This window comes from Myotis yumanensis, unplaced genomic scaffold (assembly GCF_028538775.1).
Source record: "Myotis yumanensis isolate MYYU_CA2020_CCGP unplaced genomic scaffold, mMyoYum1.0.hap1 SCAF_2, whole genome shotgun sequence".
NCBI lineage: Eukaryota > Metazoa > Chordata > Mammalia > Chiroptera > Vespertilionidae > Myotis > Myotis yumanensis.
The window spans coordinates 111,579,011-111,601,199 of NW_027223753.1; the positions used below are offsets into that span (position 1 = coordinate 111,579,011).

The 22,189-nt window shown below is 42.2% G+C and overlaps 1 protein-coding gene across 2 annotated transcripts in view; it reads left to right on the forward strand.

The window, feature by feature from the left end:
- The first annotated feature begins 4,451 nt into the window (after nucleotides 1-4,451).
- The window catches only part of CPA3 (carboxypeptidase A3), a 37,504-nt gene continuing 19,766 nt past the window's right edge, over nucleotides 4,452-22,189 (forward strand). For both annotated transcript variants that reach the window (XM_070403488.1, XM_070403489.1), the window contains exons 1-3: nucleotides 4,452-4,525; nucleotides 4,622-4,697; nucleotides 8,070-8,191. In XM_070403488.1, coding sequence (XP_070259589.1) covers nucleotides 4,458-4,525; nucleotides 4,622-4,697; nucleotides 8,070-8,191 — 266 coding nt within the window. In that variant the 5' untranslated portion in view covers nucleotides 4,452-4,457. The remainder of the gene's footprint in view (nucleotides 4,526-4,621; nucleotides 4,698-8,069; nucleotides 8,192-22,189) is intronic.

A 22,189-nucleotide genomic window follows, 5' to 3' on the forward strand; every position in this document is an offset into this window, starting at 1 on the left:
AATATAAGTGGGCTTTTCTAAAATTACAAGAAATTTTTAAAAAGAATAAGGATTGGGAAAGCAAATACACAAATATTCTCATTTAAAATCCCATGTATCCAACATTTCCTGCACTGGAGACATTTTTGCTATATCTCTTGCCAACATTAACAGCTAATGGCTTAGAGTGTCACTTGCCTGAGCTAAACTGGAAAAAAAAAATGAAAACAGAAAGAGGAGTCTGCTGTAATTCTTCCCAATGCAATGGTGCTGCATGCCTGCCTGCACAGCTGACCTGCGACTGCTGAGGGTCCCAGCCCAGGCTTGCCCACCCAGGAGCCCCTGTCTGTGAGGCACCTCTCCTCCTCCCTTCTTTAACTTACTCCAGCCTGAGAGCCCAGCATTGAGCCTCTCCTTCAGTTCTACACTCTCATCTCTCCCAAAGCAGCAATTAACCAACAGCACAAGAATGGCCTCTGAATCTTTCCTTTCTCTAATGGTTTGGCTACAAAATAGCAAGACTGGGTTATTGAAGTTCTACATTCCTGGAATCACATTCCATGTATTCATCTGCTTTTGCCAGCTAACCTATAGGAATTGGTCAGAGAGAATTTCAGTTAGTGAGGTTATTTGGGCACCAGTTGGGGTCTTGATGATCTTTCAGGTCATCTCATTTAAGAAGGTAGTCATTCTCCCCTAGCCAGGTCCCACTCTGCATGAATCACACAGGTCTCTGTCCAGAGATGTTACCTTTGCTGCAACAAAACCAAGTTTCTCTCCAGCATTTTGCAGGGCAGTTTTGTTTCAATGTTAAGAATCAAACATCCACAATTACAGGTAACAAATCTTTCTTTCACCATATCCTTTATGAAATAGCTAAAGGTGTCCCAGAAGTTTGTTGGATTCTATTTGAAGGCAGATAATTACTTGAAGGATTCTAATAATGACAAAACAATTTTGACTTTTATTTTTTAGGAGATTTCTCTTATAGCAATAATGTCTAAAATATGCAGAAAAGCATAGTTTAAAAAAATAATGTGGTTTTTAAACCGGGGTTAGACATATACTACTGAAAAATCCTAGGAGTATAGAGATCCAGAAAGATAGGAAATTATTGCTATGTGAAGCATTCAATTTTACACCTCTTTTCAAAGATATTAATTTAACCTACGAAGCATATTTTCTTACATAGCCAATCCTGAAATGATATGATATCCAACAGCTATCCTACCCCATATATTTGCCAAGATCCTTGATAATCTTGCTGCAGTAACATAAAGTTGTACTGAATTATGTTTGCCAAGAAATCATACCCATTCTGAGAAAAAGCTCCAGTATATTCTTGAGATCCATCTATTGTACAATTCCTCAGAGGCAAAATAGATTGGGGAGAAGTGGCAGGTATTAAAAGCATCACATATCCATGTGATTTGTCAATATACAAGATATGAATAAGTCAAAGATTTATTTATAATCAGAGTCTTATCCTGAGAAATATCAGGATCCTTTAAACATTTATTTAGATCCCAAAAGAAAATAGAAGTGCCATTCCCACTTGACCTAAAAAAATATATAGAAGCCTTTTCCACACAGTTTTAAAACTAGTCACACAGAAAAAGGCTTCCAAAAAAAGTCGGAATGTTAGAATTAATGGTGATTTCTATTTTCTTCTTCCAACTTTTTAATAATTTGTTAAATTATTTTCAATGGGCATTTACTACTTTTAGAATAGAAAATGAAACTCCAAAAAGCTAAGCTACTACATAAAAAAAAAAATCTTGAAGTAGTCCCCATTGAAACAAACATAGAGAGATATTTCACCCGCAAAGGTTGCAGCAGGCACTTTAGTCTAGCATGTGATATATGCTGGTGCTCATCAGCACTGCAGTGCCCGAGGCCAGTTGTAAGTCTGTTACAGAATCTGACAATTTCATCACTACCCAGAGGTCATGGCATGTCTTTTGGTACCTACCATCCTCCACATCCCTTACATATGCCCTCTCATTTAGGCATCACAGCCACTTTTTTTTAATTTAAATTCTTTATTATTGAAAGTATTATATATGTCTCCTTTTTTCCCCCATTGACCTCTCCAGGGCTGCTCCCTCCCCCCAGCAAAAGCCCTCATCCCCCTACTGTCTGTGTCCATTGGTTATGCGGAAACAGCCTAAGTGCCCATCAGCAGATGAGTGGATTAAAAACCTGTGGTACATCTACACAATGGAATACTATGCTGCTGTAAAAAAAGAAAGAACTCTTACCATTTGCAACAGCATGAATGGACCTGGAGAGCATTAAGCTAAGCAAAATAAGCCAGTCAGAGAAAGATAAATACCACATGATCTCACTCATTTGTGGAATATAATGAACAACATAAACTGATGAACAAAAATAGATCCAAAGACATAGAAACATTGAACAGACCATCAAACCTCAGAGGGAAGGCAGGGGAGAGTGGGAGGGGGGTTGGTAAGAGATCAACCACAGCCACTTTTAAAAGTTGCATTTGCATCCCCATTTTACAGTTAAGAATGACTAGGCAGCTTGCTCAAGGTAAAGTGCTCAGGAGCTACTCTGAGGTTATATCTGTCAAGCTCTTGACTTTTCTCTGTACCCCTGCCAAACATACTCTAAGAGACAATGGAACAAGTATTTGCTTTGGGAGTTCTAGTGTTGATGAGCTTGTCTAATGTCAAAAACATGAAACCATTTGTAAAACCCTCTTTCTTCTTACCTGCAGTGGGGCAATGGGGACCTTTGAAGGAATAAAAAATTCTTACATTATATCGCACATCTATCAGATGGAGAGAAATGAAGCTATTGCTGCTAATCCTATCTAATAATAGAAAAACATGGTAATTGACTGTACCTTCGCTACGCCTCCCATTGGCTAATCAGCTTGATATGCAAATTAACTGCCAACAAAGATGGCGGTTAATTTGCATACGTAGGCTTGAAGCGGCAGAGTGAAGACTGAAGGCAGCTCCGCCCAGAGCAGCGAAGGTTTGAAGGCGGCTCAGGCCGGAGCGAAGGCCTGGGTCACCGGTGCCGGAGGAAAACCGGTGCCGGCAGCCAGGGGAAGGGAAGGCCTATTGCACAAATCTTTTAGTGCAACAGGCCTCTAATAATAATAATAATAATAATAATATGCAACCATGACTCTGAGAAGTTTCATATATGACCACCTATACATTTGTCAATGTGAAGAGGTAGTTTTTTGTTTTGTTGATCATCACCCAAGGATATTTTTCCATTGATTTTTTAGATAGAGGGAGAGAGAGAGGGAGGGAGGCAGAAAGAGAGAGAGAGAGAGAGAGAGAGAGAGAGAAATTGATGTGAAAGAGATACATCTATTGGTTCCTCCCTCATGCACCCTGACCGGGGCCTGGGATCAAACCAACAACTCAGGTACATGTACCCTTGACCAGGAATTGAGCCCAAGACTCTTTGGTGCATGGCACAATGCTCTAACCACTGAGCATGCCAGCCAGGGCTGAGGAGGTAGTTTTTAAAAGGAAATTCTAATAACTTCACTCACTCTGTTAGATTACCTATGATTCTGGGTAGAGGTGTTGCCATCTCCCAAAAAATCTATAATTAACTGAGTTGTGTTCAATATGGAAGAAACCAACCACCCCAAGAGACTGTTTAAAATGGCCTATTCGTTAATTTTACTTTCAAAAAGCATTTACTAGGCACCTGCAGCATACAGATCCTGAAGACAGCAGCCAATGTACAAACATTTGAGCAACCATATTATGTTGCCCTCCAGGAGTCCTCGAGCTGCTTTAAGGTTGGGGGCTGCCTCTGAGAATAGAGGGAGGAAATGGGAAGGAGAGGAGGTGGATGATGTAGCTCTTTCTGTAACGTTGTTTCGCTTCCTTACAAAGAGGAAATATGGCAAAAGTATGGCCGTCATAAAATCTAGATGGTGGACACATCAATGTTTTCCAGATTACTTATAATATTTTAGTATATTCAAAATATTTTTTAATTTAAATGTCTTTAATTTAACAATTTACAATGTAGCTTCAAAAACATATTTTGTTATTAAGGGCCACCCCACAAGGTTCTGTGGCCAGATACACAAATTTGTCACAGGTTTCAAATGAAAATTTAACATAATACCTTCCCTCATTCCATTCAAACATTTGGTAGAGCAGTATTTTAGAGCAAAGAATTGGTTCAAATCCCAGCTCTTTGAACATAACAAGCTCTGTTACCTTGGGCAAGTTATTTGCTAAAAAAGGAATTTGCCTCCCATTCTGTCTGCAAAATGCGTATTCCCTATTGTAAAAGGAATATGAGTCACATGGCATTTACTGTTATGTCCCCACCCTACCTCTCAGTCCTCAACTAGAAAACACGGGGGAGGGGGGTCTCATCCACCAGAACCCTAAGAGGAAATCAGCTGCTTCTCCAGATAAGAGCTGAGACATAAAACTGGCAGAGGGCCTGGGAGCAGGCAAAGAAGAACCATGCGCCTCATCCTGCCTGTGGGTTTGATCACTACCGCCCTGGCCATTGCTCCTGTCCGCTTTGACAAGTAACTCTCACCACCCTGTGTTGTGGTCTCTGTGTGGGAAGAGGATTAAGGAATGCTCTTTGCAGTTCACATTTTTCATCTTTTGCTTTCGTGTAGGGAGAAGGTGTTCCGCGTGAAACCCCAGGATGAAAAACAAGCAAACATCCTAAAGGACTTGGCCAAAACCAACAAGGTAAAGCATTTAAAGAGATAGTTTATCTTTTCTTTCTGTTCTCTAAAAGTTGCTTCTTTTTTATGTTTAATGTCCAAAGACAAAGAAAGGTAAGGGGAAGTGGCAGGCGCTACTTGGATAATTCAGATAATTGCCAGTACTTCCTAGGTTTTATTTTTGTTTTTTATTTTCCCTAGACTATCACTTCCACTTTTCCTCCCAAAAGCCTTTTTCTAGTCAAAATTCCTCCCTGCTAGTGCTTTGCCCACTCTATTGTGCTCACTCCCACCCCAGTCTTCACCCATGGCATCATTTCTGTTACAGTATTATTAACTGATAACAGTACTAAATCAAGATGTGACCCTTCCCTCTCCTATGTCCAAAAAGAAACAAAGTCAGACCAGTCTTTTAAAATATAACAGAATAACATAATCATTTTATCATCCATTCAGCTGCTCCTATACAAAGGCATATGTGCCAGCCACTTTGCATACATCATTTCAAATTCTCCAACAGATTTTCTGTGTCTGTGTCATAATCTAACCCATTTAAAACACAAAAATTGAAGCTCAAGGGCAGAAAATTAAATAATCAAGATTACACACCAGATATAAACCCTGAACCAAATCTGGGATTTATTCTGGTTCTGAATACCTTATCTCCACTTCAAATCAATCAAAAGTTCCACCTACTCTTAATTCCCAAATGTTTTTCAAATCCACATTTTTCTCTCCATTCCCCTGCCACTGCCAAGTTTATGTTGGCTCTACCTCTTACTGTAACAATTTCAATAACCCCTTAGCTAGTATTCAGTCTTAGTCCTTTCTCCCACACAACCAGTCCACCTATACATTTGTCAATGGCAACCTAACTGCTCTCTAAAACTTGATGATTGCATTCCTCCAACTGAAGCTTTTTCATGAAAGGCAGCCAATTATGGAAAGAGTATGGTCTTCAAAGGTTCCAAACCCAGCTATGTGGCCTTAGGCAAGTTACTTAACCTCTCTGGATCTCAATTTCCTTCTTCATCAAAGATTAAGTATGCTAACATTTGGGGAGCGCTCAGTAGTGGCCTGGCTATAATAAGCTCCAGAGTCCCTCAGAATCTGCCACCTCTGCAGTCTCTTGCTCCTCCACCATCTTTCTCTAAAAACTCCACAAACACCAAAGACTCACCCACTTTGGCCCTGCACACCTTTGTACAGGAGGAATGCTTCCTTCTGTACTTGGCTAACTCTTATTCTTCAAGACCCAGCTCAGGCAGAGTCTCCTGCAGGAAGTCTTCTTGGTCCACCAACTCTCATGTCCAGCTTGCATTGCTTCCTGTGCTCTAGGAGTACTTGTGCTTTTCCCTGGCATTGCTCAGCATGTTGGAAATGCATATGTCTCTCACAATGAACTTCTTGCTTATCTTAAGTCCTTTATTAGCCTCCACAATAGTGACATCCAGTTCTGTGCCTGGTGCTTAATAAATGCTCATGAAAGATCACTAGCCCTGAATGCCTATTCCGCATTACCCTGTTAGGACAGAGAAACTGCTGTATGGTTAGATAGCCCTGCCTAATTCACCTTTAAACCACTACTTCTCTCCTATGTCCAATTCATCTGTAGCTTTTTGATCAAAACAAACCAATAAATATTAATTAGTTCATAGCAGCCTCATAATCATTAACTGAGTTACAGTGGCATTCAACTCAGAAATGGCCAGGTAGACTTAGATGTGCCCACAAGCCTGTTGTGATGAGTGGAAATTGGGTATTTCCTTCACATTTCTCATATTTTGTATTTGAGTATGATTTTAAAGAACAGCAAGAACTGGAATCTTCTCAAATTTATCTTAATCTGAATGCTATCCTTCCAGTCACCAAATTTCTGAAATTCTCAGCCAGAGGAATTAACAATTGATAAATGCCTTCATGTCCCAGTTCTCAGAGCCATTTCACAATCTGCACAACATCTCATGGATCCCTGTTAGCCTCATTTTCAGGGAAGCAAACTGAAACTCAAAGAGTTATGGTGATTTGCCTAAGGACATACTGCTAGAAAAATGACAGGCTAAACATTATGCCTTCTGTTGTACACAAACATTCCAAGAATTCCAGAATTTACAGGGACATTTGGTTTTAAGGCTTGAATTGGGAAGGAGAATAGGGAACCAAATATTTAATTTATATTCCCAATTAGAGACAGATGCTCTGGCTAAATCAATTATAAAACAATCCAAATCAACCCCAAGATGGTGGAACCAAACAAATTAACCAAAAGTTGTTAATTCTTTTTGCATTTATAGATAACACTACAGGCCCGGTGCACAAAAATGTGTGCACTCGGGGAGGTCCCTCAGCCCAGCCTGTGCCCTCGCAGTCTGGGACATCTCGGAGGATGTCCACGTGCTGGCTTAGGCCCACTTCCTGGGGGATTGTGCCTAAGCTGGCAGTCAGACATCCCTCTGGCAGCCCGGGAGCCCTCGGGGAATGTCTACTTGCCAGCGGGGAGCAGGCTTAAGCTGCAGTCAGACATCCTTAGCACTGCTGAGGAGGCGGGAGAGGCTCCCACCACCACCGCTGTACTGGCAGCCATCAGCCTGGCTTGTGGCTGAGCAGAGCTCCCCTGTGGGAGTGCACTGACCACCAGGGGGCAGCTCCTGCATTGAGCGTGTGTCATAGTGACCAGTCATTCCCAGTCTTTCTGCTGTTAGGGTCAATTTGCATATTACCCTTTTATTATATAAAATAGAGGCCTGGTGCACGGGTGGGGGCCAGCTGGTTTGCCCTGAAGGGTGTCCCGGATCAGGGTGGGAGTCCCACTGGGGTGCCTGGCCAGCTTGGATGAGGGGCTGATGGCTGTTTGCAGGCTGGTCCACGGCCCCCAGCCACTCAAGCTCCCAGCAAGGCTGGCTGGAAGCAGGTGTCTGGAATTTATTTATCTTCTATAATTGAAACTTTGTTGCCTTTAGCGGAGGCCACGGCCGGCCAGGGCAGGTGGGAAGCTTGGCTTCCTCCATTGCTGGGGCAACCAAGCCTCCTGCTTGCTCCAGCTCAGTGGCTGCCGGCCGCCATCTTGGTTGGGTTAATTTGCATATAGTCACTCTGATTGGCTGGTGGGCGTGGCTTGGGGCATAGTGGCGGTGCAGTCAATTTACATGTTTCTCTTTTATTAGATTAGATATCCTGCAAGAATGACTGGCACAAATGGTTTCTTTCCCACTTTATAATATTCAACAGATCTTGAATATATTTGCAAAAATCTCATAAGCTTATTAAGAGTAGGGTCCATACCTTAGTCACATTGAACTCACATTCCTTCATGGTGTATGACACATAGTCATTTATTAATAAATGTATTGTTTGAGCAAACAAACAATTGAAACTAACATTGAACTCCTCTCCACAGCTTGACTTCTGGTATCCAGATGCCACCCACGTGGCTGTTAACATGAGGGTGGATTTCCGAGTTAGTGAAAAGGAATCCCAGTCCATCCAGTTTGTCTTGGATCAAAATAAAATGCACTATGAGTAAGTCCTATTATTCAATATTCAAATGTGTTAGATATTCAAAGTTTGGGGAGTCTTGAAATTGAAAGGGAAGTTCTATTTTTTAATTGGGGGCGGGGGGAAGAAAGCTGTATCTACCACATAAAACTTACAATTACTTCCAAACAGACTATTGAGGCCTGACAAAGAGGTGATGAAATCAAACTTGGCCAATCAACTTCCATCTTATGTTTGTTCTGATCTGCAAGAATGACAATTATCTACCTCTGCCATCTCTAAAAACCAACCCCTAGTGAGGACAGAGTGCATGTGAGCAGGCATAGATGGTTTAGCCACATTCATCACCCCAACAGGAAATCGCCCAGAGCTCAGATGCTACTGGTGACCACCCGCACCATATTTTTGTATTTGAATTCTCCTGATACATAAAAAAGACCCAAATTATAGTGTTCATCTTTAAGTCAGAGATGAGAGAATGTAAAATACATAGTAAATAAGTAATTTTTATGAAAGAAATTCTTTCTCAGGCAAAGCAAAAGCAAGCAATAGAATAAGATAAATCCAAGAGGAGAGGATTTTCAAATGGCCAAAGATGCCAAAATGAGTCATTGTGGTCCCAGCCATGGGCCATGCACTGCCTGGGCCCTGGGGCAGTGAACAAAAAGGGAGCCCAGCACTGAATATTACAAATCAACACAATATAGGAAGCAAAATGTGTTATTATACTTTCAAGCATTTAGTGATTTAAAGTACTAAAGGGTCCCATCTTAACTCCCTCAGCCCTAATCAGCCCTGGAGTCCCCTCACCACTAAAAACACTGCTAAACACTAGTCCTTTCTCTAGGACCTGCCATTTCATGCCCCTGCTACCTAACTTAGTACTGTTACTCAAGAGGCCTCTTCCAGATGAGACAAAGATCCCATCATCCACTGCAGAGCATTTCCTGCTGTCATCACAACTTGGTTGCATTATGATATTGCTACAATATCCTCAATAAATATAAACTCTATTGAAATTAAGGAAAGACATGTAAGACAAGTTGAAAAACATTCTTGTTCTTGGCTTGATGGCTTAAAAAAGTAGCAGGCTGTTATTAATCTCTGTCTTTGTTTTTGCTGTTTCCAGAGGGATATGAAATAATTGAAGTTAATAAATGGGGAGAACATATTCAAAGTTAATTTATACCAAAGTTGATTTAATTATTTTTAAGTAATATATCAACACGTGCTTTTCTATGTTTTTATAAATTGCACCATTAAATTAGAATAGATACTTGATAAGTATATGTCCAAGTTATCAGGAATCAGTAGTGCATTATGAATTTTCTGCTTATGCTAAGGTTCAGATGACATCTGGATACTTTCATCTAAAAGACACTGTCTTTCCACCCTATATAACTATTGGTGACTGTCTCTTGATTCACTTCATGGCCAGATCCTCATAATAGTGTGTTTTTCAATTTGTCTTATGCCAAGATACATCCTTGCTATCCACATCAAGAACCAAAGTGTTAAACTACCTATAATATTTAGTTTTATCTAATTAGGACATCATTTCGAGAAATTAGTCCAAATTAACAAGGGTTGTAGGAAAGCCACATAATTAGATAGTTACCTTACTCAGAAATATAAATATGTAAAGTGATCCGTGCAGACAAGAACTATTTAAAATCTTGTCTCCAAGTAACAATTATATAGATAATTTTATTTGCATATTAATTATATGTGTTACTTGGTGTCAGTCAGTAAGCAAAGAAAGTTTTAAGAACAGAAACATCTGATTAGACCCAGGCACCAGTCTGAATAAAACCACATTATGAGACTCGTTTGATACAATGATTTACTTGGATAACCTTCATTAAACAGTGCAACAACAACAAATAATATGTATATACTAACAAACCTGAACAGACTGGTGAAAAAATATCTAAAGGAAAGTACATTCATTCAACTAAGCTTAAAGGGGCACACACCATATTTGGATTCAGCAGTTAAAAACCCTTGTGTTTTTACTATATTTTTAATATTTTAGATGTTTTTATTTTAGAGTCATTTTAGATCTTTTCTTTTATCAAAAGTTAAAAGTAGGACATCTGTAATACTTTCAAAAATAAAAATACATTTTTTAAAAAGTTAAAATTAGATGACAGAGTTGTTAATAAAAGGTAATTCAGAAAAATAGTATTAATATAATAGTAAAAATAAAATGATACAAGTAAGTAAAATCTTACTAAGATCCATTTAAGATTGTGTGGGAATTGCAAAAGAGATCTATATCAAACTGACACAGCAGTCAACACTTGACATTGATGTCTAATTATCTAATAACTAGAGGCCCGGTGCACAAAAATTTGTGCACTTGGGGGGGTGGGGAGGGGGGTCTCCCAGCCCGGCCTGTGCCCTCTCGCAGTCTGGGACCCCTCGGGAGATAAAGACCTGCTGGCTTAGGCCTGCTCCCGGGTGGCAGAGGGCACGCCCAATCCCTAGGTGCAGCCCCTAGTCGGGCTCAGAGCAGGGCCGATTGGGGAATTGGGGCGCCGCCTCGTCATGCACAGAGCAGGGCAGATCAGGAGGTTGCGATGCCACCCTCAGTCATGCTCAGGGTAGGGCCGATTGGGGGGTTGGGGCACCGCCCCCTGTCACACTCAAGGCAGGGTCAATGGGGAGGTTGCGGCGCCACCCCCTGTCACACACTGAGCAGGGCTGATCAGGGGGTTGGGGCACTGCCCCTGTCACTCACAGAGCAGGGCCAATCAGGGGGTTGGAGCGCTGCCCCCTGTCACTCACAGAGCAGGGCCCATCAGGGGGGTTGGGGCTCCGTACCCCGTCACACACAGAGCAGGGTCGATCAGGGGGGTGGGGAGCTCCCCCCTGTCACACACAGAGCAGGGCCGATAAGGGGGTTGAGGAGCTCCCCCCTGTCACTCACAGAGTAGGGCCGATAGGGGAGCTGGGGCACCGCCCCCTGTCACACACAGAGCAGGGCGGATCAGGGGGTTGGGGCGCTGCACCCTGTCACACTCAGGGCAGGGCCAATGGGGAGGTTATGGCTCTACCCTGTCACACACAGAGCAGGGCCCGTGGGGGGCGAGGGGGTTGGGGCACCGCACCCTGTCACACACAGAGCCGCAGGGCAATCAGGGGATTGGGGAGCTCCCCCCTATCAGGCACAGAGCAGGGCTGATCAGGGGGTTGGGGCGCCTTCCCCTGTCATGAACAGAGCAGGGCGGATAGGGAGGTTGTGGCCCCGCCCCCTGTCACACACAGAGCCACAGGGCGATCAGGGGGTTGGGGAGCTGCCCCCTGTAACACTGATCCCGGTGCCGGGAGCCTCGCTGCTCCGCTGATCCCGGTGCCAGGAGGCATATTACCCTTTTACTATATAGAATAGAGGCCTGGTGCATGGGTAGGGGCAGACTGGTTTGCCCTGAAGGGTGTCCTGGATCAGGGTAGGGGTCTCCACTGGGGTGCCTGGCCAGTCTGGGTGAGGGGCTGAGGGCTGTTTTCCGGCTGGCGAGTGACTGAAGCTCCCAACCGCTCCTTGTTTTCTTTTTTTTTTTTTTTATTCTGGGCCAGCTTTAGCTCTGAGGCCTCGCTGCTGAAAACATCGATACAATGTTGCGGTCTGGCTGGCTTTCAGTCAGGCTGGTTTCTGGGGTTTTGTTTAGCTTCTTATTTGCAACATAGTACATAGTTACTTAGAGTTGCAGCTGAGAGGCTGGCAAGTTAGGCGGGGAACATTGGAGTCCGCAGTCACTGAAGCAAGCAAGCCTCCCTGCTCGCTTCAGTGCATGGCTGCCGGCCGCCATCTTGGCTGACAGTTAATTTGCATAAGGATATGCTGATTAGCCAATGAGAAGGGTAGTGGTCGTACGCTAATTACCATGTTTCTCTTTTATTAGTGTAGATGTTCAGTCATACACAAATTCATATTCCAAATATATACATGGTCCTATAAAATTAATATTTTAATACAATAAGTCATTCTAATGTCTCATCCCATTCATTTTCCTTCTGCTCTACGTTTTTATATATTACTAGAGGCCCGGTGCACAAAAATTTGTGCACTCGGGGGGGAAAGGGGGGATCCCTCAGCCCAGCCTGTGCCCTCTCATAGTCTGGTACCCCTCAGGAGATAACAACCTGCTGGCTTAGGCCCGCTCCTGGGTGGCAGAGGGCAGGCCCAATCCCTAGGTGCAGCCCCTGGTCGGGCTCAGAGCAGGGCCGATTGGGGGGTTGGGGCACCGTCCCCTGTCACACTCAAGGCAGGGTCGATGGGGAGGTTGCGGCGCCAACCCCTGTCATGCACAGAGCAGGGCCCATCAGGGGGGTTGGGGCTCCGTAACCTGTCATGCACAGAGCAGGGCCCATCAGGGGGTTGGGGAGCTTCCCCCTGTCCCTCACAGAGTAGGGCTGATAGGAGAGTTAGGGCACCGCCCCCTGTCACACACAAAGCAGGGCGGATCAGGGGGTTGAGGCGCCACCCTCTATCACCCGCAGAGCAGGGCCAATCAGGGGGTTGGGGCGCCGCCACTGTCACACTCAGGGCAGGGCTGATGGGGAGGTTATGGCTCTACCCTGGCACACACAGAGCAGGGCCTGTGAGGGGGTGGGGGTTGGGGCGCCGCACCCTGTCACAGAGCAGGGCCGATCAGGGGGTTGGGACGCCGCACCCTGTCACACACAGAGTTGCAGGGCGATCAGGGGGTTTGGGCGCTGCCCCCTGTCACGCTGATCTGGTGCCAGGAGGCCTTGCAGCTCCGCTGATCCCGGTGCTGGGAGGCATATTACCATTTTACTATATAGGATAGAGGCCTGGGGGCCGGCTGGTTTGCCCTGAAGGGTGTCCTGGATCAGGGTGGGGGTCCCCACTGGGGTGCCTGGCCAGCCTGGGTGAGGGGATGATGGCTGTTTGCAGCTGGTCACACACCCTTCAGGGTGGGGGTCCCCACTGGGGTGCCTGGCCAGTCTGGGTGAGGGGCTGAGGGCTGCTTTCAGGCTGGCAGTTGTTGACTGAAGCTCCCAACCGCTCCTTTTTTTCTCTCTTTTTTTGTTTTATTCTGGGCCAGCTTTAGCTCTGGCTCTAGCTCTGAGGCTTCCGCTGGTTTGTTTGCGTTCTATAATCGAAACAATGTATAACTCCAGCTCTGAGATCCCAGGGTTTTGTTTAGCTTCTACATTTGTTACAAAGTTTCAAACTGCCAGCTCAGAGGCCGGCAGCGCAGGCGGGGAACGTTGGAGTCCTACTTCACTGCAGCAAGCAAGCCTCATGTTCGCTTCCAGGTGCCTGGCTGCCGGCCGCCATCTTGGCTGACAGTCAATTTGCATATACTTTCATTGATTAGCCAATGAAAAGGGTAGCGGTCGTATGCTAATTACCATGTTTCTCTTTTATTAGTGTAGATTTGCCCAAGAGTAAAACAAGTATGTTGATACCTGCTCTAAATGTTGACGAGATGTTGGTCATAGTAGAAAGCAGCAGAGTGTGGTCGTCCCATTTACACCAGGCATTAGGTATTTAACATGAACAATTTACTTAACTTCTCTCCACCTCACTTTCTTCATCTGTAAAATGGCGTGTTGTAGAGCTTTCATGAAAATTTACTGAGATAATAAAATCGCTCTTTGCCTGTTCCTTTACTTTTATTAAATCAAGTAGAGGAAGGACCACTTATATGTGTTTACACAATTGTGAGCACATGCACACACACATGAACTATGTTTTCTCCTATACATACATACCTATGATAAAGTTTGGTTTACAAGTTAAGTACCTTAAGAGATGAACAATAACCAATAATAAAATATAATAGTTATAACAATATGCTATAAATAAAAGTTATGTAAATGTGGTCTCTCTCTCAAAATATCTTATTGTTATATATTCACCCTTCTTGTGACATGAAATGATATCATGCCTATGTAATAAGATGAAGTAAGGTACTCAGAATGGCATGCAATTTAAAATATATGAATTGTTTATTTCTGGAATTTTCCATTTAATATTTTTGGACCATAGTTGACCACAGGTAACTGGAACCTTGGAGAACAAAACTGTGGATAAGGGGGAGACTTCTGTACACCAGCCCACAGTTCTCCATCACTCCTTCTCTGTTCCTCTCTAAAAACAGCAGAAGGAGGGTGCCTTGACATGGTCAAGATAGGATTCATCCTGCCTCTTCTCTAAATTTCTTCTCTATTCCCTAATATTGAGACAGGAGTGCTGGCCACTGGGCAAACTTGGCACAGCCTCAGTGGACTAAGCAAACTACAGGTTCAATGGCACTATCCGGGGAATTATTTTACTCCTTATAATGGAGGTGTTGTTGTATAATGGTTCACAACTAGAGGTCAGATGTCTAGGTTCTAATCCCACTTCTATATTTTACCAATTGTGAGGACTTTGGAAAACTACCTAACTTGTATAAAAATGGGGGTGATAATGGTACCCTGTTAATAGTGCTGAAGTAAAGATTAAAAGATTAAATGTAAATGCCATACTGAGCAGAGTGCCTGGCACATAAGTAAGACTGGATAAACATTAGCCATTCATAGCATTAAATCCTCAGTGATAATTATTTATCTTTTCACCTACATTTAGAAATATCTTTAACAAATTAAGCAATTATTGGAGTTCAAAAATAATATTTGAAAGAAAGTAATTTGGTTTCATTTGTCTTAGCCTGGCTGCTGATTATTGGAAGGGCTCATGAAAATAATGTCTGGTCCTAGTTCTTAATTTTCAGCCTTGGGCTTAAATTCCAGTCCTAATGTCAACAGTCTGGCATTGTTTGGTGTCCTCATGGTGCTGCCTTTATGGAAAGGTCATATTTTAGCTCACACTATTTTGTTGCTGTTATAACAGAGCTAAATTGACAAGTGTAAGTCTAAAACTATTCTTAGATACAAGCTTCCTGTGATTAATTAATACTGATTTATGTTACAAATCAACCTTTGGAAACATAAAATTTCTCTTTGGCCTGGTTCCTCTACTTCTATTAATTCAGGTAGAGCAAAAGCCACATCACCTCTTTAGAGCTTAAAATAATTAATTATGTCTGTAATGACCACCCAAAATGTAATTTCCAACCTTCTCAGGCTTTGTGTGAGTTTTAGTGCAGCATGACCCACCTGATTCTGAAATTGTCACAATTTTTTTCTCAGAAATCCCAGGTTCATCATAAGTCAAAAGCCAAGCAAACAGTGAATTACATATAATGTGCATAACAATGTGCTTGTCAGTGCTGTTAGTAGGAATCAATATTCATGAGCAGAATTTAGACTCATGTGCTAAATAAACTCTAACTAGGAGTATACCTCATTTATGTTCTTCCTCCTAACTCAGGTCAGTCAGTCAATCAGCATGAAGAAACTGAAAAGTAGATTGGGTGCTGCAGTGTCACAGTTCATTATCATGAGAAATTGAAGAAATCAGAGTCAAACAAGTACATACCATCAAAGCCTAGTTTAAAGACATGTTAAAACTGTGAAGTGGTTGTCAGTTTTGTGACTCATCTTCACTATTATACTGAAGTTCTCTGGATGCCCATGACATGCCAAATACATCTCATATTTCACTTAATTTCATCTTCACCACAATTCTGCCTGGTATGTTTGGTACCATTGTAAAAGTAAGTAATCAGAGAGATAATTAACCTGTCCAAGATCATAATAAATATTAAGTAGCTAAACTGGGATTGAACACAAGAATGTCTGATCACAGAGCCTCTTCATATTAGATTCCTGCTTCCTTACTTGATAGAATTTATGGAAGTGAAAGAGTACACAATACTGTGCTAAATTACTAGGATAAATGTTTAAAAATAGACAGCATCCTCCTACATAGGACTCATTGCTAATAGAGAAAAATACATATGTGTTTCATCAACAAAAGCAGAATAATGCTTTTTTAATATATATTTTTATTGATTTCTGGGAGAGGGAGAGAGAGAGAGATAGAAACATCAATGATGAGAAAGAATCATTGATAGGCTGCCTCCTGCACACCCCATATTGGGAATCAAGCCTGCAACCCAGGCATGAGCCCTGACCAGGAATCAAACCATGACCTCCTGGTTCACAGGTCAATGCTCAACCATTGAGCCATGCCTGCCGGGCAAGTAATGCTTTTTTATATGAAATGAGAAATGAGATAATACAAATAAATAAATTGTTCAGATAAGTACGACTTCATAAAATCCTTTATTTTAAATATTTTACAGAAATATTTCCATTATAAGCCACCCTACCCTACAAAATTGAGTATATTAAATATAGTTTATTTTTGGTTGAGAGATTATCATTATTAACACAAATTTTTATACTGTGCTATAAGAGTGATATTTTCAAGGGCTAAGTTCCCAAAATATGTTGGGTAATTTGGACTTACATCTGACCCCTATATTTTCTAAGTTTTCTAAGTCTTCGGTCTATGTAATTTTACTTTGTTTTGTTTGCTATCAGCTATCACCTACTGATGATATACTTGCTTTCTGCAAGTCATTTTCCCTATGTCCAATGTATTCCTCCTGGTTAAACAAGCTTTTTAAAACTAAAATAAGATGGAATAGAAAAAAATGGCAGAGGTTTAGACGGACGTGTTGGTGCTTTGTCCCGGAGCAGATAAGGACAAGCAGCTGAAACGGGTAACATACAGCCCAAACAAAGAGAGGAGATTCAGCTGAGAAACAGTCTGCAGCCAGGAAAGACAGAGAACTCCTAGAAAATGGGGATGGTTAGAGATTGAGGCTGAAACCTCCCCCTGGGCGCCAGCTCAGCCGTGAGGCAGCGGCATCTTGAGCAGCTGTTATCCGCATCCAGAGATCGGCTACTAACCCGGAGGCAAAGGCTCTCAAGCAGCGCGACCACATGAACCCTGAGGAGACCTGCTTCCCTCCACGGAAAGGTTAGACTTACCCCAAAGGTGCGGTTTGCAATTCAGGTTGGAGCGAGAAGCGCGCGCGCGGGCGCGGGGGAAAATCTGCGCCCCACAAAGTACGCGCCCATTGAGGCCAGTGTGACCCGCAAGTGGGGAGGGCTCCCGCAGGGCTGCTGGCAGAAGGTAACACTATAAATAAGCCCATAGTTGGACTGGATGCAAAGGGGCAGCCTCAGAATCTTCCAGCCGGCCTGCTACGTGTTGCCAGGGGCCAGAGTGCGCGCAGAGACTGCGCAAATCTGGAAGGTGGAGCCCAGCGAGTTCGCACAGCTCCCCAGGCTCTTGTTTACACACTTCCTCTTAAATCTGTGATTTTGATTGTTGAGCCCTGTGCATGGGATTGCCCAGTTGGGGTCGCTAGTGGAGCCTGTAGGGGAAGATTGTTTTTGGGGAGCCTGGGAAACAGAGCTGGGAGTGGCGCCCTGGGAGCCAGCTCTGGGAGGAGCTGGTTCAGGTACAATAGAGAACTCCTGGTCAGAGAGAACTTATAGCCTCGGAGGTCAATCCAGACACACTTCCACCCAGAGGCAGAGCCACGAACTGACTCTTCTGTAAATACAGACAAGGCAATAAGGGGATTTTACGGCAAAATCAGGACTGTGGCTTACAACACGGAGAAACAGTGTACCAGAGGGAAATTCAACATTCTCCTGAATTCTGGGCGAGCCAAAAAGAAGAGTAGAAGATCTGAAGCACCTGCATTACTGCACATTTTTATTTTTATTTTTTTAATTACTTTTTCACATTTTAACTAAGAAAACATTTTTTTTCCTTTTTTTTTTCTTTTTCTTTTTCTTCTTTTTTTTTCCCATCACCTGATTTGACCCTTTCAATTACTACATTTTTATTTTTAACTAGTATTATTACCGCTACCATTTTACCATTCTTTAAAGTGTCATTTTATTTTGTCTTTATTTTATTTTGGGACTATTGTTCTCCATTCTATTTTCATCGTCCCTTTAGCAACATTTCTCTCTACCTCAATTTTGCCTCTGTGCTAAAACCCTCTTCCCCACTTTTTCCCTTTCGTTGTCCTGTTTCTCTTATCCTACTCCAGCTTTAGATTTTCCCTATTCTTTTTACCCCCTGTCAAAAATTTTCACCCTACTTATATATCCTTTGTCTAATCCCCTGCTCTAAATCCTTATACACCTTTCCCTGATCTTCCTTCACTATCCAAATTTTTCTTCTTCTTCTTCTTCTGCTTTTCTCTCTCTATTGTTTTATTGTTGTTTGCTTGATTGACGAGTATATTGGGGTTATTTTTAGGATTGTTTTTGAGGTTATTCTGCTTATTCTTTTTGTCCCCCCCCTCTCCCCCCCCCCCCCCCGGGTTATTTTGGTGCTTCTGTTTTCCCTTGCGTCGCTTGATATTATTGGTTGTTGGTAGTTTGTATTCATCTCCAGGAATCTGTTGCTGTAATTTGTTGGGATTAGTGGCGGTTCTATAGGAGTTTTCTCCAAATATAAATAGTCTCTTCCCCTTTTATACTTCATTCTCTTTTCTCTCTTACTTTCTTTTTTTTTCTTTTCCTTTTTTTTTCTTTTCCTCTTCTCTTTTTCCCTCCCTTTTTCCAATTTCATTTTTGCACTCCGTTTTTTTCTTTCTTTTTTCTCTTCTTTCTCTTTCTCTTCTATCTTCCTTTATCTCCTAACTCTCTTTGCTCCAGTGGCCACCTTTATTTGGGGTTATTAATATTGTATATACATTCGTGTTCAGTGCCTGGTACGTTGTGCCTTGTTGTGTTGTATTTGGTGCCTTTAAATCAAAGCAGCAGATTCAAGCAACAGTGGCCTCCTGATCACCACACGCTCTGTCTGGGGAACAGTTACTGTGTGTGAAACCTCCCTCCACCAGCCAGGAGAGCCACCACCGCTGTGAACAGCACCCACCAGAGGCCCTGCTACCAACGGAGGAGCAGATGCTACCACAACGGCCCAAGGAGCAACCACAGCCCGAGGAGTCACTGCCACCCAGAAGCAGCCACTGCCACCCAGGGAGCAGCCACTGAACAACTCAACAACTAGATATGTCAGTGAGATCAAACATGGGTAGACAAAGAAACCCCCAAAGGAAAGAAAAGGAGGACTCGCCAGAAAAGCAGCTAAGGGAGACAGAGGCATGCAACATGACGGAAAAAGAATTCAGAATAAGGGTCCTAGAGTACATGCACCAGACGGAGGAAAAAATCAATACCATATGCAAGAAGTTAGAAGAAACAGATGAAAAATTCAACAACTTAAGTAAGTCCCAAGAAGAAATGAAGAGCGACATAGCTGCAATAAAAAACACCATTGAAAGTATCAACAGTAGACTAGGAGAAGCGGAGGACCGAATTAGTGAATTAGAAGACAAGGAAGCAAAACACACTCAAACTGTACTGCATTTGGAGAAAAAAATTAAAAGACAGGAAGAGAGCCTAAGGGAGCTTTGGGACAACATGAAACGAAACAACATACGAATAATAGGGGTGCCAGAACAACAGAAAGATGAGCATGGATTAGAAAACCTATTCGAAGAAATAATATCAGAAAACTTCCCTGAGGTGGGGAAGAAAAAAGTCACACAAGCCCAGAGAGTCCCAAACAAGGTGAACCCGAAAAGACCCACACCAAGACACATCATAATTACCATGGCAAATGTTCAGGACAAAGAGAGAATCTTACAGGCTGCAAGAGAGAGATGGAAAGTTACATACAAGGGATCTCCCATTAGACTATCAAATGATTTCTCAACAGAAACACATCAGGCCAGAAAAGAATGGACGGAAATCTACAAAGTAATGCAAAGCAAAGGAATAAATCCAAGAATACTCTATCCAGCAAGGCTATCATTCAAATTTGAAGGGGAAATAAGAAGCTTCACAGACAAAAAAAGGCTAAGGGAGTATATTACCTCCAAGCCAGCCATACAAGAAATGCTAAAGGGACTGATGTAAAAAGAAGAAATAAAAAGTGCAGAAAGAAAACAGCCACACACAAAAAAAAGAAATGGCTACAAACAAGTACCTTTCAATAATAACTTTAAACGTAAACAGACTAAATGCTCCAACCAAAAGACATCGAGTGGCTGAATGGATAAAAAAGCATGACCCATACATCTGCTGTCTACAAGAGACCCAAATCATTAGAAGGGACTCACACAGACTGAAAGTGAATGGATGGAAGAATATCTTTCAGGCAAATGGAAAGGAAAAGAAAGCTGGGGTAGCAATACTTATATCGGACAAAATACATCTCAAAGTGAAGGCCATAACCACAGATAAGGAAGGCCACTTCATAATACTAAAGGGATCAATACAACAAGAGGATATAACCCTGATAAACATATATGCACCCAATGCAGGAGCACCCACATACATAAGAAAACTTCTGGAAGATATCAGGGGAGAGATCGACAACAATACAATCATAGTAGGGGACTTTAATACACCACTGACATCACTGGATAAATCCGCTAGACAAACAATCAGCAAAGAAACAGCAATCCTAAATGACTCACTAGATCTGATGGACTTAATTGACATCTTCAGAACACTTCACCCCAAAGCTGCGGAATATACATTCCTCTCAGGTGCTCATGGGACATATTCAAAAATAGACCACATATTGGGTCACAAGCAAAGTCTCCACAAATTCAAGAAGATTGAAATCATAAAAAGCATCTTCTCAGACCACGATGGCATAATGTTAGAAATAAACTACAATAAAAACAACCCAAAATACTCAAACACTTGGAAGCTGAATAGCATGTTATTAAATATTGATTGGGTTACCAATGAGATCAAAGAAGAAATTAAAAACATCCTGGACACTAATGACAATGAAAACACAACAATCCAAAACCTCTGGGACACAATGAAAGCAGTCCTGAGAGGGAAGTTTATAGCTCTACAGGCCTATCTCAAAAAACAAGAAAAAATGGTAGTAATCATCTAACTCTACAACTCAAAGAATTAGAAAGAGAGCAACAAGAAAACCCCAGAGTCAGCAGAAGGAAGGAGATAATAAAGATTAGAGCAGAAATCAATGAAATAGAGACCAAAAAAACAATACAGAAAATCAATGAAACCAAGAGCTGGTTCTTTGAAAGGTTAAACAAGATTGACAAACCCCGGGCCAGGCTCACAAAGAAGCAAAGAGAGAGGTCCCAAATAAACCAAATCAGAAATGATAGAGGCGAAATAACAACAGACCCCACAGAAATACAAATGATTGTTAAACAATACTACGAGCAACTCTACTCCAACAAACTGGACAACCTGGAGGAAATGGACAAATTCCTAGAAAAATACAACATTCCAAAACTCAATCAGGAAGAATCTAAAAATCTCAATAGGCCAATAACTATGGAAGAAATTGAAGCAGTTATCAAAAAGCTCCCAGCAAACAAAAGCCCAGGACCAGATGGCTTCTCAGGGGAGTTTTACCAAACTTTCAAGGAAGAACTAAAACCTATCCTCCTCAGATTACTACAAAAAGTTCAAGAGGAAGAAACACTTCCAAACACATTCTATGAAGCTAGCATCACCCTAATTCCAAAACCAGGTAAAGACAACACAATGAAAGAGAATTACAGGCCAATATCCCTCATGAACATAGATGCCAAAATCCTCAACAAAATCTTAGCAAATCGGATCCAGCAGTACATCAGAAGGATCATACACCATGACCAAGTAGGATTTATCCCAGGGATGCAAAGATGGTACAACATCCGTAAATCAATAAACGTGATACATAACATAAACAAATTGAAACAAAAAAACCACATGGTCATATCAATTGATGCAGAAAAAGGATTCGACAAAATCCAACACCCATTTTTGATAAAAACTCTCAGCAAGGTGGGAATAGAAAGATCATACCTCAACATAATAAAAGCCATATATGACAGGCCCACAGCCAATATCATACTCAATGGACAAAAACTAACACCATTTCCCCTAAGAACAGGAACAAGACAGGGATGCCCACTCTCACCACTCCTGTTCAACATAGTCCTGGAAGTATTAGCCATTGCAATTAGACAAGAAGAAGAAATAAAAGGCATCCAAATTGGAAAAGAGGAAGTAAAACTGTCC